This window comes from Leptonychotes weddellii, chromosome 14 (genome assembly GCF_054177405.1).
Source record: "Leptonychotes weddellii isolate Sample4059 chromosome 14, ASM5417740v2, whole genome shotgun sequence".
NCBI classification, from domain to species: Eukaryota; Metazoa; Chordata; class Mammalia; order Carnivora; family Phocidae; genus Leptonychotes; species Leptonychotes weddellii.
In genome coordinates, this window is record NC_138382.1 from 7,561,170 (window position 1) to 7,577,462 (window position 16,293).

The 16,293-nt window shown below is 45.5% G+C and overlaps 1 protein-coding gene across 3 annotated transcripts in view; it reads right to left on the reverse strand.

The window, feature by feature from the left end:
• Positions 1–16,293, reverse strand: part of SMARCA2 (SWI/SNF related BAF chromatin remodeling complex subunit ATPase 2) — a 133,493-nt gene that overhangs the window by 28,270 nt on the left and 88,930 nt on the right. Inside the window, exons 23-24 of one of the 3 annotated variants that reach the window (XM_081802798.1) lie at positions 13,192–13,409; positions 4,873–4,965 (exon numbers count right to left, since the gene is read on the reverse strand). In XM_081802798.1, the coding sequence (XP_081658924.1) occupies positions 4,873–4,965; positions 13,192–13,409 (311 nt within the window). The remainder of the gene's footprint in view (positions 1–4,872; positions 4,966–13,191; positions 13,410–16,293) is intronic. The other 2 variants (XM_081802799.1, XM_081802800.1) reach the window with 2 other exon arrangements.

The window sequence follows — 16,293 nt, forward strand, 5'->3', positions numbered from 1 at the left end:
GCAAGGTAAGCGCCCCGACGTTAGCAGTTGATAAAAGGCTCACTCAGCTCAGTAGGAAAAGCAGCAAAGGTTTATACCCTGCTGCGTGGTTCTATTTCTGGTGATCCACTCTAGGCTAATAACACACGTGTGTGAGAGAAGTATGTCCATATAACAGACACATACATACATGAATGATGTTCACCACAGCATTATTTAGAATAACCAATTGAAACCATCCAGAACGTGTGCTGGGGAAAGGACAACAGAACGCCAGAGAGTCTGAAATTACGAATTCAAAGATGATGCCTTGAAGAAGGGAGAAATCCTTGCTAGGACCTTCAGTAAAAATAAGTAAATAAAAGAACACAGGATATCAAACTGTAAAAGCAGTACAACCACAACTAGGTTTTTAAAAAGTCATAAACTAAGGACCACAAGGAGATATGCCAGAGCATAAATAAATATTCACAACAATGCACTCTGATTCAACGGAAGGATTTACACTCTAATGTAATTTGGAACCATATCATTATCCGTAAATAAAGTAGGTCTCAAACACTTTTACTGGGCTACCTTCTTTGAAAACATGCTCTAAGTCAAAAATCTAATCTAATTTTTTTCCGGGGAAACGATATCTAAGGGGTATATGACCAACTTTCACCAACTGGCACCTTTTAATTCTACCATAATAAAGCCAAATAAATAGAACAGTAGAAGAGAATAATTACATAAAATTTATAATGTATCACAATCCTCAGAATCTACTATACTGTTAAGTTCCTATTTATTTCTTCAGGTTTCTCTCCTCAAACTTACTACTACAAATCAAAGGTGCTTGTCAGGACGTGGGATTCTGAGAATATGATTTCCTTGCTTAGACAAGCATTTTGAGGAAACTTTGAGATCTATCACCTATCCCTTGACTCTTTTAGAAATACTGACCCAGGATGTCTGGTTGCTTCCCTCCTTCCTCTCACCCGACATTTCCTAAGAGCAGGTAGAAGTATCAAATCCTAACTGCACACCTGTCCACCTGTGACCTTGGTCAGCTACTTCACCAGTCTAGGTCACGTCATCCTGAAGACCTGGACAGCACTCAAAGAAAGCCTTCCTTTCAAAAGGCAAGGACCCACCTTCCCTTCCCCGGAGTATTTTATTCTGGGATCCGACCCTTTGTCTCTACTTCGTCATGGTAAAAACACTTCAAAGCTTTTGGCTGAAATGTGACCACACTCAAAAGCACAACACTGTCACAGGCAAACAAAATCAAATGCCTCCCCACCTGAGCCTCAAGTCCCATGTGTCACTTTGTTAGAGGGGTGGGTTAAAGGGGGGCACCGGAGGGCTGCTCTGTCCTGAGTTGCTATTTCAGCAAATTCCTAAGGAAGATGTAGGACGTGTGATTCTAAGGAAGGAGGCAGATTTTCTCCCCATGAATATGCAAGAACATATATGCCCAATAACTGCCATCTTTCAGAGCAATCCGTTTTTTATTAAAATGCTTATAGAGTGGCTTTAAAGACCGTTCTATCAGCCTGTAAGAAAACCCGCCTTGTTATCCAGCTGGGACTCCTCCTCCTCCCGCAGAGAGAGGTCATTTATGTTGGTATCGGTCTGCAGCTCTGAGAGGCAGAGACCCTGCTCTCCCCGGCCAGACTGACCCTGGAAGCCTCGGGAGGCCTTCTGCGCCTTGGAAAGCAGACAGGCTAAGTTTATTTGTGGGCTGCCCACTGCTTTATGTGGGTATAATTGGCGGAGCATCATAAATAAGTGTCAAGTCACCAGGAGTCCAAGTAGCCTTTTCTACTAAACATGTGAGAAGTAGCAGTATTTGTCATGAGGGAAAAATAAAGTACTGAAATCCACATTTCCCTGAGCAAATTCTCCCTGGACGAAATGCAACTCCTGAGCTCCAGGTCGGCATTTCCCAAAGTGTGCTCCATGGAACACAAGCTTAATGGATTTTTAACGGGTTTCCCTGGAAAAGGGGGTTTTGTTGGTCGAAGGAGTTTGGGATGCACTGGAATGAACCTCAATAGGTTACTTCTGATCAGACTTCTCAGAGCCTCTAACTGCACCACCGGGGGATCTCCAAGAAGCTACAGGACTGGAGTTTGAGGACCCCAGTCTGGGGAGCACCCTCCCAGACAATGCATGAGGCCACGACCTCACCAGGCTGCAGCTACGCAAGATAAACTGTCAGCCCTGAGGCTGAGCCCCAAGTATCCAATGCAGGAAGAAAGGCTCTTCACCTCCAATGAAGATTTTCTTTTTTTTTTTTTTTTTTTTAAAGATTTTTTATTTATTTATTTGAGAGAGAGAGAATGAGAGAGAGCAAGCACATGAGAGGGGGGAGGGTCAGAGGGAGAAGCAGACTCCCTGCCGAGCAGGGAGCCTGATGCGGGACTCGATCCAGGGACTCCAGGATCATGACCTGAGCCGAAGGCAGTCGCTTAACCAACTGAGCCACCCAGGCGCCCTAATGAAGATTTTCTACAAGTGTGTCCACTTGGTCACACTACTATTTCTCGTCTAATTAGAGCTACTATATGCAAAAGTGCTTGCGCCCGAGACCCATAGTCCTAGCCTCCCTCCCCTATTTAAAGAAAGACACAATGTCTGGTGCCAACATTGCTAAAAATAAATTTCATCTCAAAGAGCTTCTTGGCTAGTCCTGAAGGGATAGTCAATACTAGCAACATAATCACAACCTCAAGGGCAGTTTACAGCCTTGGAGAGAAACTGGATTTCCTGGGAGGGAGGATGTCGGGCAGGGCAGCTGTGTGCGCATGCACGCCACCTGTCCTTCCACCTGCATTCCTGTGACGGGCACCACACTTACCAGAGACCCCCGGGGTGATCTATAGTTCTCTATCACGTCCGGTCTGCTCTGGAGTCTTGTCAATCACACGTCTGGGAAGTCACCTCTGTCCTCACACCCACCACCTTGTCCCACGCTTTGCCCCCTTCCCTTGCCCTGCGGGGTCCAGTCCTACTGGGATCCGCATGGTCGGTAGAGAGTCCTGCTTTTCCCTATCACCACGGTGGCCCATGCACAGGGGACCGAGTGCCTCTGCCGTCCACCCCTGCGGTCTACTTGGGGGTCCCCACTCTGCACACGAGTAGACCCGATGCCTTCGCCGCTACTTGCGACCCTCCCCTCCCTCCCCGTACACACCGTACTCATACCGGGTACGTGTTCTTCCTTCGTAGCTCTTCCAACTACGCTTTAAGGCATTCCACTGGATTCATTTCTACCCCATTCTCAGTACTCGCACAGAGACTGGCATGGAAAATGGTCAGTGCTTCTGAACACATGAAAAGAACTTTCAAATTCTGTTCATCCTAATACAAGCTCTGAACAACACACATCATAAACTGGGGTGTATGGAAAAAAGCAGCGTACATGACAGTAAGGGACGAGAAAGACTCCAGAGCCGGGACAGAGGAAATGTCAAGCCCCTTGCTATGGCTCTGGAAATCATAATTTAAATGTGTCTTCAGTAAAAATATATGTATCTAGGTCCCAACTACATACAGCCCTATCACCTCCACGAAAAGCCCAGACATGACATGGGAGGCTTGCAAAACTCTTTAAAGTTGCGATTAATCCACTTTCCACGGTCACACGACCATTTTGATGGAAAGGAGGGAGGAGCTTATGTCTGTTCTTGTTTACCGGGTTGGGCGTTTAGCCACATCACCCCATTTAGACCATAAAGCCTCCTTTCCATGTTGGGGTGGGCAGGGGTAGGGGTGGTGGAAGCTTTTATCCAAGTTGCTTCTTTATTTAAAGTAACCAAACTAATAAAGTCAAAGTTATTTGTAAATCCAGACTGAGTTCGGTCTCCTGATGCCGAGAACGGAACACAATTCTTGAGGTCCCCGCAGTACACACCGCGGTTAGAGTGTCTGGCTTCCAGGGCTGAACCCTGTTTCCGCAACACCAACAGGAATTACCAAAAAAGAAATAAGAAACAAAAAATCAACCATCTTGCACAACAGTCCCACCCCCACACAGACACGGGTAGGCACAAATCATTCCCACGTTTCATCGCCTTATCTGCGCGGCTGGGGATAGGTATTCATTCTGGAATGCGTTAGAGAAGCAGCTTCAAGGCCTCTTTCCTCCTGGCCCTACGCTGCTTCCTACACTAGCGAGGGAAAAAACGCGCTAAAGGATGTCACTGGGTCAACCGACACAAATGGAATAGGGACAGTCAAGCATCATACCAATTTTATTTATTTATGTTTTTAAGTTCAGGCTGACTGAAAGAAAAAACGTCCTCCGAGTAAGACTAGAAGCTCCTGACCCTGGGAAGTCCTGCACGTCGCCCCTCTCCCACGCGAACAACATCACCTCATTCTCCCGAAACCTCTAGACGGAAAGCACTTCTGCTTTCCACCCCCAGAAGCAAAGGCACACGAAGGTCAAAGGGCCTGGCTCGGGTCGCTCAGGACCAGGGGGCAGGTGCGGCGCACGTGAGGCCAGCAGCCAACCCGGGGCGCCAACGCTCCGCACGCGGCCCTTAACCCCAGCGCGCGCCACCGCCGCAGGCGCCCTTCTGGAAGCTTCCACGCCAAGGCAGCCCCAGGTGGGGAGGCCCGCGGGGGTGAAGACAGAGGCGCGTGGGAGGGGGAAGCGCCGCAAGCCCGTCCCCGAGGTGAGGCAGGGAGGGGGAAGGGCACTTAGAGCGCGGGTGCACCCAAGCTGAAGCGCGCGCAGACACCTTCGAAAGCCCTGGGGCGGGGGGGGGGGGGCGGTTTAGAGGATCCGTGCGCCTCCATCCCCCACCCCGAGCGGGGGCCGTCGGGGAGGGGGGGCGGGCACGCGGAGAAATGGGTGGCCGGCTCCCTCGGAGTCGGTCTGTGCGCTGCGCCAGGGGATACCTGTATTCAGAGACAAGGGGATACAAGACGGATCCTGACCTGTTTCCTTCTATTTCCAACTGAGAATTACCGGGCACCTTCTCCACGTTACACCTGTGGTAGAGTAGAAAGAACACCGGCGTCAGAAGACCTGGGTTCGAGTCCCGGCCCAGCTCTTCCTGCCACGGTGGGTGACCTTGGGGGAAGGCATTTCACTTTTCCAAGCCTCACCCCGCTCACCCACCTGCCTCGCCTACTCAGGGGACTTGGGGGGAGACCACGCGAGGTCCTGGGCGGAACCACACTCGGAGAAAACCACAGTTCTCCGGAAATGGGGGAAAACCCCAAAAAACGATTTCCTGGATTTCCTCACGTCTCTGAGACTTTTCCTGCTTCTCTTCAACACGTCAATGCCTCTTAACGCCGATGCCCTTTCCCTCTGCGCCTGTTCTAGGGGAGCATTAGGGCTCAGGGTCCATCCACTGCCCAGAAGCAGTACAAGGCAGCACTGGCTGGGGGGGGAGGGGGGCGGGGGGCGTGACCTCGCCCGAGTAGCTGTGACCTGCCCCTGTCCGAGCCTAGCCCCAGGACTTACCTCGAGAGCTGGAGCGCACGATGTGGAGGCAGCCACCGTAGGACGGCACTCCAGAGGACACCACCCGGGTAGCTGGCTCTGCCTCCCAGACCTCTAGTCTTTGCAAGTAAGTCCCTGCGACTGGAAAGGACCAGGAGCCACCACCTGAGGTCTCTGGCCCTTCCACGGGCCTCTAGGGAAGCCGCTTCAGTTGAGCCATCCTGAGCCTGCTACACTAGTGTCCCTTTGTGCCATGGCAAATAAAGCAGATACCGGGCGTGAGACTTTGCAGGAGAAACTACCCTCCCATCCAGACCTTACCCCAGGTGAGGACAGCACCCCCTGGCACGCAGCGCCTACGTGGGGCCGCCTAGAAAAATCCCTTCCTGGAGCCACTGCTGGCTCTTAGGAGGGCTCGAGGCATGGCAAGGGGGGGAAAAGCATATGCTGGGAGGAGCAGAGAGGTGGGGAAAAAAGAGAATGAGCTGGAATGTCTGAAAGAAGAGGGAGAACAGGAAGGGACATGATAGAAGACGAAGTTGGGAAGGTCATCAAGGCCGGACTATGGAAGACCACCTTTCCCGTGCTAAGAAGTTGGATCATCATCATCATCATCATCCGGTAGGCAAAGGGAAGCTGTGCAACGTTACCAGGGAGACGGGATCAGATACACACCCCAGAGAGACAGGACGAGGAGCAGACGGGAGGCAGGGGACACAGGCAGCAGGTCAGGCCAGCCAAGGGGAGGGCCTCCTGCAGAAGCGTGTGGGGCCACACAGAAGCCAGGGTGGCCAGGACAGATGCTTGTGTGTGTGGTGAGGGAACTTGGTATCTGAGTGCGTATCAGGAATAGGCATGGGGTCAGGAACGCTTTTTCTACTGTGCCTTTGGGATGCTGGGTTGGTGATTATGGTAACCACGGGGACAGAGAGGAAAAACAGACCACGGTGTCTCAGGACCTGCAGTGATGGAGGAAGAGAACGTGGCAACAAGAAATGCTATCTTAGTTTATAGAGCAGGATGTAAATAATTCGGAGAACGATGAGCAAGGTTCTGTGAGCTGAAACTAATGAAGATTGGAGATCACAGGGGATGCAAGACTCGGAACAAAAGAGATCCCGGCAGAATAATTTCGAATGATTCAGGTAAGGAGTACAAGGGGACAGACCTACCCAGGCCAGCTATCTGATCACCTTAGGTGGGGGAAGAAAAAAGGTACAAAATACCAAAACAACAATTAAAAAAGAGTTCAAAGAATAGAGTGATGTGGATTTGGTTTTAAACATCTCTGTTACTACAAATCCATTTTGGAGGGGCAGCAGGAACAGTGGTATGAACAGTCCACCCTGGATCGAAGCCTCCAGGTGGTGATCTATGCAGGAGAGCCCCTCTCCCTCCCTCTCCCTCCCTCCTTCTCCCCCCAGTAAATAATGCACTTCAGGTCAAGCACTTGAGAGGAAACCTTGGAACAAGGCAACATTTTAACAGGAGCCCATCCCTTCTGGAGAATGGATTGATGTGACGTGGACCTTCCAAGCCAGCAGCTCGGCCTTCCTCAAACGGAGGGAAACGCTACAGGTGACTTTGGGGTGTAGAGGAGGTAAACGAGGACACTTTGTCCTAAGGTTGGAGGTCTACCCAGTCTTTCTGTGGAAAGGTGCTAAAATGTAATGGAATAAAATGAAATGTTACCTCTCCTTTCCCAGGGTAAATGTCTTTATAATGATAGTAATTTTTTTTCTTCCTAAAAGTGACCCTAAACACAAGAAATGTCATTGTGTCCTCCTATAACGAGCTCACGTGATCCCTCCCTTCCCTAAATTCCCCTGGTCGGTCAGCTGTTGGAAGGAAGACCATGTGGTAGGAAGACTATGTCCTCCAACACATGTGTGGTGAGCCAGTGGGGTAAGTACTTTGAGGGTTTTTCTGTTTTGTTGCTGTTGTTTTTTCTTTACCCTCTGGCCCTATTCTGCAGTACAGGGCTGGAAATAAGGGAGGAATGCCATAAATATTTCCAGGATGAATGAATGATTTTCTACAACTGAGGACAGCTAGAATTCGGAACAAGGCAAGACTTTCCACCATTCTCAGACATGTCAACTGAGGCTTCTTAAAATTCACGGCAAGAAGAGGACAGTCCCTGTTCAGGGAGGACAGCAGAGCCTCAAGAGTGTCAGGGAGGAAGGAGCCCAGCGGTCACCAGCCCTGCCCCTACTTCCCACCGTGGGCCAGGGTTTCATCCACCATCAGACTGGCCAGACAGGTATCTCCTGCCTCGCCCACTGCTTCCCTGCGTCCGTCCTCAAAGCTGGCCCTGAAGTCCCAACTGTTGGCAGACAGCAGGGCCAGTCCTCCTGGAATGCTCCCACTACAGTCCTCAAACAATGGTCAGGGAGCGAGGAAATGACAAAACCTCATCTTGTTTCCAGATCCTTCAGGGATGAGAACAATGCTCAGATTTGAAAAGCAAAGCACGATAAACGTTGAACAAAAGCTACCAATGGGGGAGTCGGTGGAGCACAGGAAGGCACTTCAAATGAGTCCAAGTTCCAGGTGCAAACCAGTTACATCCTGAAGGAGTGTGTGGATTGCTTCTAATCATGTTTAAGAAATCACAAAGAACAGAAATGGAGTCAGAGGACGAGAAGAGTGTCGGTGTCCCCATGTCAAAATGAAAAAGGAAACTCGAGGCTGCTATGCTTGATGTGGACCCTCCGTTAAAAAAAAAAAAAAAAAAAATTTTAGGAGAAATTATTCAGATGCCACAGGGCTATTTAGGGAAGATAAATAACATCATTTGAGTACCAGTAGGGGGTCTCCTGGATAAAGTCTTGGCAGGCTAACCTCGCTTCATTTTTTCGGCAGGGTTTCTAGGTGGATAGACTGGAGAGGCCACGAATGTGCTCTCTCTTGGTTTTAGCCTTTCTTGATAGCCTTGGCAAAGGATAGATGAATGTGCATGACATGATAGCACTGTGAGTTTGCAGACGGTTAATCAACTTTAGGGATTACTGGTTACTAGATTCCTGTCAACCTGAAGTGATTTTTCAGGGGGCACAGGATAGAGACTGTCCTTTGCCCTTTAGAAGTTTCTCAACAACAGCTTTTAACAAATGTTCTGATGACCAAAAAAAAGAAAAAGAAAAAGACCTTAAGACTAGGAGCCATTTTTAAAAAAGGCCTAAAAATTAAGTTTTAACAGTAGACTAGAAAGATGGAACATGAATCAGTTAAACAGAACTGACCGGGGAAAGAATGAAGTCAGTAGATACAGTTCAAAAAAAAAAAAAAAAAATCAAATGCTTAGTTGAAGGCTAACCTTGGCAGCATCAAGTGACAAAAGAGCTTTCTGCATGTTTTGGGGAATGGAAGCTTTTCAACAAGTCCCATGTTCCATAAAGGTTAAGTCTGTGTCAGAGTTGCTGGAAAACGTTAATACACTCTTGAGTCATGGTAACAGAATATTGGTATCCAGCCCAAGGAAGCTAACCACCCTGTACTTAGCCATCAGAATACCTTTGGAATTCTGGATGCTGTATGTTCAACGGGACACTAAGAAAGCAGGATGTGCCCAAGGAAGGGGACCAGAACTGTGCACGTCTAGGTATCACTCAGCAAAGGGAGGGGTTTCAACCTCAAGGAGAACGTCCTGAGGTGGATACGTTGTTCACAAAGGACTCTTCTTGAAATGAGGAACAGGTTTACTCTCTGAAGATCCAAGGAGAACAAATAGCTAGACGACAGAAGGCTGAATCCATTTTAATATAGGAAATGACTATTGTGTTTAGAGGTATCCTTCAGTGTCATGAACTGCCCCCTAACACAGTGAACTAACTCTTGGGAGTGTCCACACACAGGATGGATGGTGGTCTGTCCAACGTGGTGTGGGAGACACACCCAGGTTATGGGAAGATGGACCAGGGAGAGCTAAAACCCTGAATCCCTCTAGAATCTTTCCCTTATCCAAGCAACTCTAAGCCACATCTCTCGACTTGGGACAGCTCTCTCTAGGAGACCCTACCCCTCACCACCTTGTTCTAGATCTCATCCCAGGGGCAGTTTTAAAGGGTTACAAATGCAGAGTAGGATGAATCCCTTTTTTAAAGAAATCGAGTCTGAGGTTAACTATTACATAATCTTACAACAGGATTTTTAAAAACCTCCTACAGAAACAGAAAACAATGCATAATATAAGTCAAAACAAATACTACTTAATTTAGGGAAAAGGATAGGAACGAGTAATAGCTGACCAGTAAGTACTACCTTCCGATAGCAATTACTGCAGAAGGATTTTACATTTGTGAATCACACAAAATTACTGGCTCTTTGGGGTCACGTTTTAAAAAGTACCCTCCTTAAAAAAAAAAAAAAAAAAAAAAAGGCCTGGCACTGAAAACAAAGGGAATAAATAGATGCTTAAATTATCCTAGTTCTTTATAAAAAAGAAAGCTACATCTGTCCCAGAATCATGCAAGAACTTTGAAAAAACTGTCTCATGAGAGCTAATTAATTCTTATATATCAGTTGAATATAGATGGCAGTTCTTATTTAATACACCGCTAATCCGTATGGCTGTCAGAGCCCTAACATTTGGCTGAGGTGATAGGAGGGAGGTGAGTGCTGGTATCTCAACACATGGAGGGGTGGGTACATTTCCCAGCAGTATTTTCTAAAACCAACAAAAATATGACAATGTATCCAATTAAGGCCCGCCTAATTTGAGAGCCTCCTACTTGAGAACCAAGTTGGGTAAGAGAAATAAAACACAGAAATATTCAGAATCTGTGCTTTTTCTAGATTACTAACACGAACAATCCATGAAACACGCAGCAGCGACTGAGTACGTGCTCCCTAGAATGCACCCAAATGTGGAAGCTGACAGGATGGGCCTTAGGAGGGTACTTTTTTTTTTTTTTTTTTAAAGATTTTGTTTATTTATTAGAGAGAGAACATGCAAGAGAGCACAAGCAGGGGGAGGAGCAGAGGGAGAGGGAGAAACAGGTTCCCCGCAGAGCAGGGAGCCCAATGCGGGCTCGATCCCAGGACCCTGGGATCATGACCCGAGCTGAAGGCAGACACTTAATGACTGAGCCACCCAGGCGCCCCAAGGAGGGTACTTTTTAAGCAAGGGTTAAATAAGTAATTGAAACCAGAGAATGGGGAGGAAAAAAAAAAAAGTACTTAAAGTCTGCATGCTAAAATATACAAATATTCTTTCCCTCTACAATACAAGCAGAGACATGCTCCATAATCAGTCCCAGTGAAACTGTGTTTTCTATTTTCGGGGGGGTGGGGAGGGAGGATGGAAATTCTATCAGCAAGGACACTTCCTTTCAAGGGCTCCGAGCTCCCTTTACCCACCTGATGAGCTAAAAGTAGTCGGAGAGGCTGATTATTAGCAATGAGACGCCTCCACCCGCTTGGCCTGTATTAACTCCTCAAACTCACGGAATGCCTCTCGAGGCAGCCACAGTCAATCCTTCCATTTCGTGGATGAGGCAAACCGGCTCAGAGAGGTTGAGGAAGGTGCCCCAGTGCCCCACAGGTAGTAAACGCTGGAGTCAAGACTCAAACACGGTAGCTGAACCCAGGCGCCTTGTGCCGTCAGCTACCTGGCTGTGCTTAGCTCAGGGCTAAGGGATGGAACCTCACATTCGGTGGGGGTTTTGAGGAGCGTGGTCAGCCCACAGCTAGGTGTTTCAGGAAGTCATAAACCCAAAAGGCTATGGAGCCAGCAGGTGGGAAAGGCACGATGACCAAGGGCCACCAGCATTCCACACTGGAAGGGTGGCAGCAGGTGATGGGGAGTGGGGGCACCCCAGAGCAGGAGAGCCCGTGGGGAGGGGCTGGCCACATCTCCACTGCCACCAATCGTGACCTTAGGGAAACCTGAGTAGAACGTAGCAAGATCTTTAGGTTTTTCGGAAAGAATGGAAAACACCTGAAGTGGATAGAAAATCTCGCCAGTTTCATGTGTTTGCTTGCTTGCTTTTTGTCCTCCCTTCCCCCACCGCAACAACATGAACGATAAAATCAATCAATCTGTTGGCAATATGTGGTCCACCAGCTGGTGACCTCTTTTACACCATTAAAGGAGGAGCGAGCCGTCACCTGGAATAAAAGGCCAAGCTTCTAAACCTCTTCTTGGCTCGTCTCAGTGTTCCCTGGGCCCTAGACTCACTCAGCAGGTCATCAACAAGGCACACCTGGGCAAAGTGACAGATGCTCCCTCCCCTGAGACAATGGCAAAAACGTTGGTGGCATATGCAAGAGTGACCCGACTTATTTTTCCTTGCACCAGGGGCTGATCAAATAAGGCATCATTGTCCAAGCTGGTTTCCTGGAAACCATTCCTGCCTGTGGCACATCTATTGGTGGGACTGGGGACAGATAGAAACTTGACAGAGTTATGGACTCTTGGTTTACAAAGAAATCTGCATGTTCACTCTGGTCAAAGAAACGGACTTGTGGCCAAATTTTCATTCCTTGGATGGCTGTCATTCCCCTGTGTCAATGAGCAGCTTTTCCAAACCCAATATAATGGGACTGCTCTTTGTCACCACTTCCGAAATATGCAAGGGGACGCACTTGAGAAAAAGTAACACCACCAACCAAAAAAAAAAAAAAAAGAAGAAACAAAAAGTAAAAAGAGTAAGCAAAAGATCTGGGACACAAAGAGGGGCATGAAATTCTGACTCTTTCACACACACCTCCTCCTGCCACTTTCCACCACTTCCGGAAACTCCTTAGGGATAATATAAGGAAGACCTAACAATAAAACCTCTGGGTGGAAAGTATTTTCTTTTTTATACTACTTCACCTTTATAATGAGGTTTTCTTCCTGGTATAAAACATGCACTAAGTCACAACGAAAAACTGAAATCACAACTTATTCATGTTAAACACGCCCAGGTGTACAGAGCAACACTAGTTAATGTAAAAAAAAAAAAAAAAAAAAGATTAGTAACCAAAAACTGATCAATGCCGCTATGCCATCCGGAGAAATACAGTGTTTAATTGTTTCCTATCGATTCTTTAATTGGAACGAGATGTGCTCTTCCTATGAAAACTGCATCACATGACTATCAAGCAGAAACCAAAACAACTACCCAAAATGTAGCCCAACTAGTTTATCTACTGTATCAGGCTGACCTACACAGGTCTGGGGATAATAGTGCCCAGCACAGATTTCTCAACATTACACTGAAAAGTTCCACGAACACGAGCTACATCTGCTGAAATGCCACGTCTAAGTAGTATCATTACGAAGAAGGAGAGGGTTTGAAACAAGCACTCAGACGTTCAAGTGTGTTGGAAGGAAAGAAGGAACGGCATTTTTGACGAAGCATCTGTTTGGTTTTTTCATCAGAGTCTTGACACGAAATATTTACCTTAAGTATGCTAGGATTCTTCTCTCCCTAACAACTCAGCCCAAAAGTATAATTTCATGCTACCATGCCAAATCCTTACCAAAAGGATGGTATTTCAGAGATCCTTAAGACTCGTCCTCCAGCTTAGGCTTTAATTTTGTAACCTAAACTCCTGTCTCCAAATATCTCAAATAACAGCCAGTAAAACAGCATCCTACATAGCAACGGCAGCCATTGTGAACCTGGCATAAGGTTGCGGACACCTTTGGGGCAAGAGCTGTGAAACCTAACTAGAAAGAGCCTTAACACCCCAGCGCGCACCTTCCTAAATCTTGCTCTGTGGCATCAACCGTACTCTTGGTGAAGATGATCAAGGGGTAGGAGTGAAACACTCACCTGTCCTTATAGTTTATCACAGTATCGATGATGGCGTTCATCTGCTTCGTCAGTTTGGGGGGATTTGGGGATAGTTTCTCAGCTGGAGGGCGGCCTCTTCTCTTCTTGGCCTTCTCCACGTCTTCTTTTGCAGGATCTTTATCCACATTTCTTCGTCTTTTTCGCTTCTTGAGCCGTACTTCCTCTTCCATTTCTTCCAAATTGCCGTCTTCAATGGCCTAGTGTAACAGGGAATGAAGGAGGAAAATTCAAGACAGGAGAATCACCAAGGAAAGTTTAAAAAGCCAACCTGAATAGTAAGAATAAAATTAAACTAACAGAAATAAAATAATAAAAAATAGAAGTTAACAGTAACCAGTCAGGTAAGAAGAGCAAAGACCACCATATTGAATCAATGCGTCTTTAAACCACGTCTAATCCGTGAACAAAATATGTTGAAAGCCGGAAACACTAATAGTGAGAAGAAATGACGATACAAAAAGAGCTATACATTTAAAGCTTCTGAAAGATAACTGAATCCAAATGAAATTTTAGCTCGATGTAAGAAAAAGACCTTAATTGCCTCATTACTGTAAGGGGGGCGGGGAATGGTAAAAAACAAAACAAAATGAGGGGTGGGTGAAGAAAAAAAAAAAATCCCTCTAAGAATACATCCTTACAATCATATAAGCTCTGACCCATCTTTGAGGTTTTACATCAATTTACTCATAATTCACAACATAAATCAGAATTCCATCCAGATTTTGTTCTAACGTAGCAATTGGTAAACAAGGAAACAGGAAGTACAAAGCCACGTTCCTGGGTAAACGCACTTAAATCATCTGATAAAGAACACACACACTCACAAACAACAAATACTTTTTTTTTCCAATTACCTGCAAACGCTTGCTTTAAACCAGAGCCAGCAGCACTAATGCAGAGAGATAATAAAATAGCTATAAAAACAACCAGGTATAAGAGAAACCTGTTCGTAAATGGCTAAAAAGATCCATGTGACAGACCCAGAAGTTTAAACTTTCTTCCCCCCCCCACCACCTGGTAAATCTCAGAACTTAAGAAAAATACAAAAAAACTGCAATGAAAAAAAAAATAGATAAAAAGACATTTGACCATTAAAAAGAAAATTTTTTTTAAAAAACCTTTAAATTACATTTCAAGACTGCTTTCTCACACAAAATAACTGACGTTGCTGTTTGTTTCTCCTGCCTCTCAATATTGCTTCCAGTATGCAAATGCTAATCAATCCTTTCTCGTAGCTGAAAGAGCCCTAATCATAAAGCAATTACCTTCATTTCTCCACAGCACCAAACATGGCTAATATTTATGATCATGTGAGTATAACAATCAATATAAAGAGTGATTACAGCTCAGACATAATTTCTTTCACTTGTGTACAATGCCTCCTGAAAAAGAAAGGTTTTATGAAGAAAACCTGGTGCAGAACACAAAACAACCTGACATGTGAAAAATGCTAGTGGGATTAAAAGAAGGTTTTCTGTGCATCTTTCCAATGTGCAAACCCATAGAAGCAACATGCACACAGACAAGAATCCTAAGGGACAGTCTGAGGCTAGGCCTTAATAATCAAAAGACAATTTCCATCACGACCCTACAGTGTTCAGATAACCACTATGAAGGAGGCGAGATCTGATGAGTTATGAGGAAAATAGAAGAAAAAAAAAAAAGCTCCACATTATTTCGTTAATATTCATTTGCCTAAAAGCAGGACACCCACTATACAGCTATAAACACACTGCAGCTAAGCAAAGATGAAGAAAAGGAAATTGTCCCGCAAATCTTGGAGACTGAACATGCTAATAATAAATACAGCATGCAAGGCTGTCAACAGTTAATGGTACTGCTCTCCTCAGGCACCCAGTTGCACACAGAAATACGGAGAACACCGGCTTTTGATGTGTTACACACCTACACATGCCTGGGATGTAGTTCTACTGAATCTTCAAGACGGCAACGAAAAAGGATATTTACCTTATCACTATCAGCAGGCCGGCTATCGGAAATCACAGTTAGTGGGGATAAAATTAACAAGCCAGCAAAGCAGCGAGCTGCTAGTCTCTTCATCAGCTGATCAGGAAAAAAAAGAGAGCTGGGGAAAGGCTATGTTTTCATATACAAGTAATTTTATTTTACTGAAGATTTAATACTGAAAGGATTGTGGATACTCAAATCTGCTGTTTCATTCTACCTACTACAAGGCCCGAAGCCTTCCTCCTTCAGCCTGTTTTAATATTGACAACTACTTATCATATTTTTTCCCCCTTATTATTCCAGGCAGCAGAATTAGAGATTTCTTAGCTCAGATGGTTTCTGATTCTTGCTCTCATTTTCACAATTAAGCCAATAAGAAAACAAATTAATATTCAAATTTATTTTACAAAATTAAAAACAATTTAAGCTTTTTTTTTTGGTATTTTAAACGTCATTTTAGTGCTTTAAAAAAATAGGCTGCATGTTTTTGGAGCAATCTGATTTTTTTTTTGGTATAAAAGAATTTTTTTCATTAAATCCATGTCAGTAAAAGCAATGTGCATGTTCTCAAGTTCAAACATTTTAATACAATGTCATTCTTTCTCCTTAAAGAAAATCCCGAACTGTGACACTTCCCTTTCAGTTTCCTGCTGTAAAATTTTTCATTGTTTTTTTCAGTGGGGTACATGAAGAGGGGGAAGTCGTAAAAAGGATAGCTCTAAACTCACCCCCTCCCCTTAATTTTGGAAAAAAAAAAAAACGGAACAAAGCATAAGCTCGTGGTATTTGGATTTATCAATCTCTAAATCTGGGAGTAGCTAAGAAGCGAAAACAAATTCAATTGCAAAAAGAACTAGTGGAGACAATGTTTATGACAATTGCTAGCTAATACGTGCAGATTCGTATTACATTTAGGTTTTGGAATCAAAAGGAAACACACAAAGTACTGACCATTATTCCCCTTAAATTAAGGTTTTATGCAGGAATGCAGTCAGCTACAAAGCATCTTCCCTCCTCCCCAAAGACCCCAAACACATCCATATGCAGTACTTTATGTTCAGGGATTTCTAAGGGTCTTTTTCTAATGGAAATCAAATCACTAAATATTTCCCA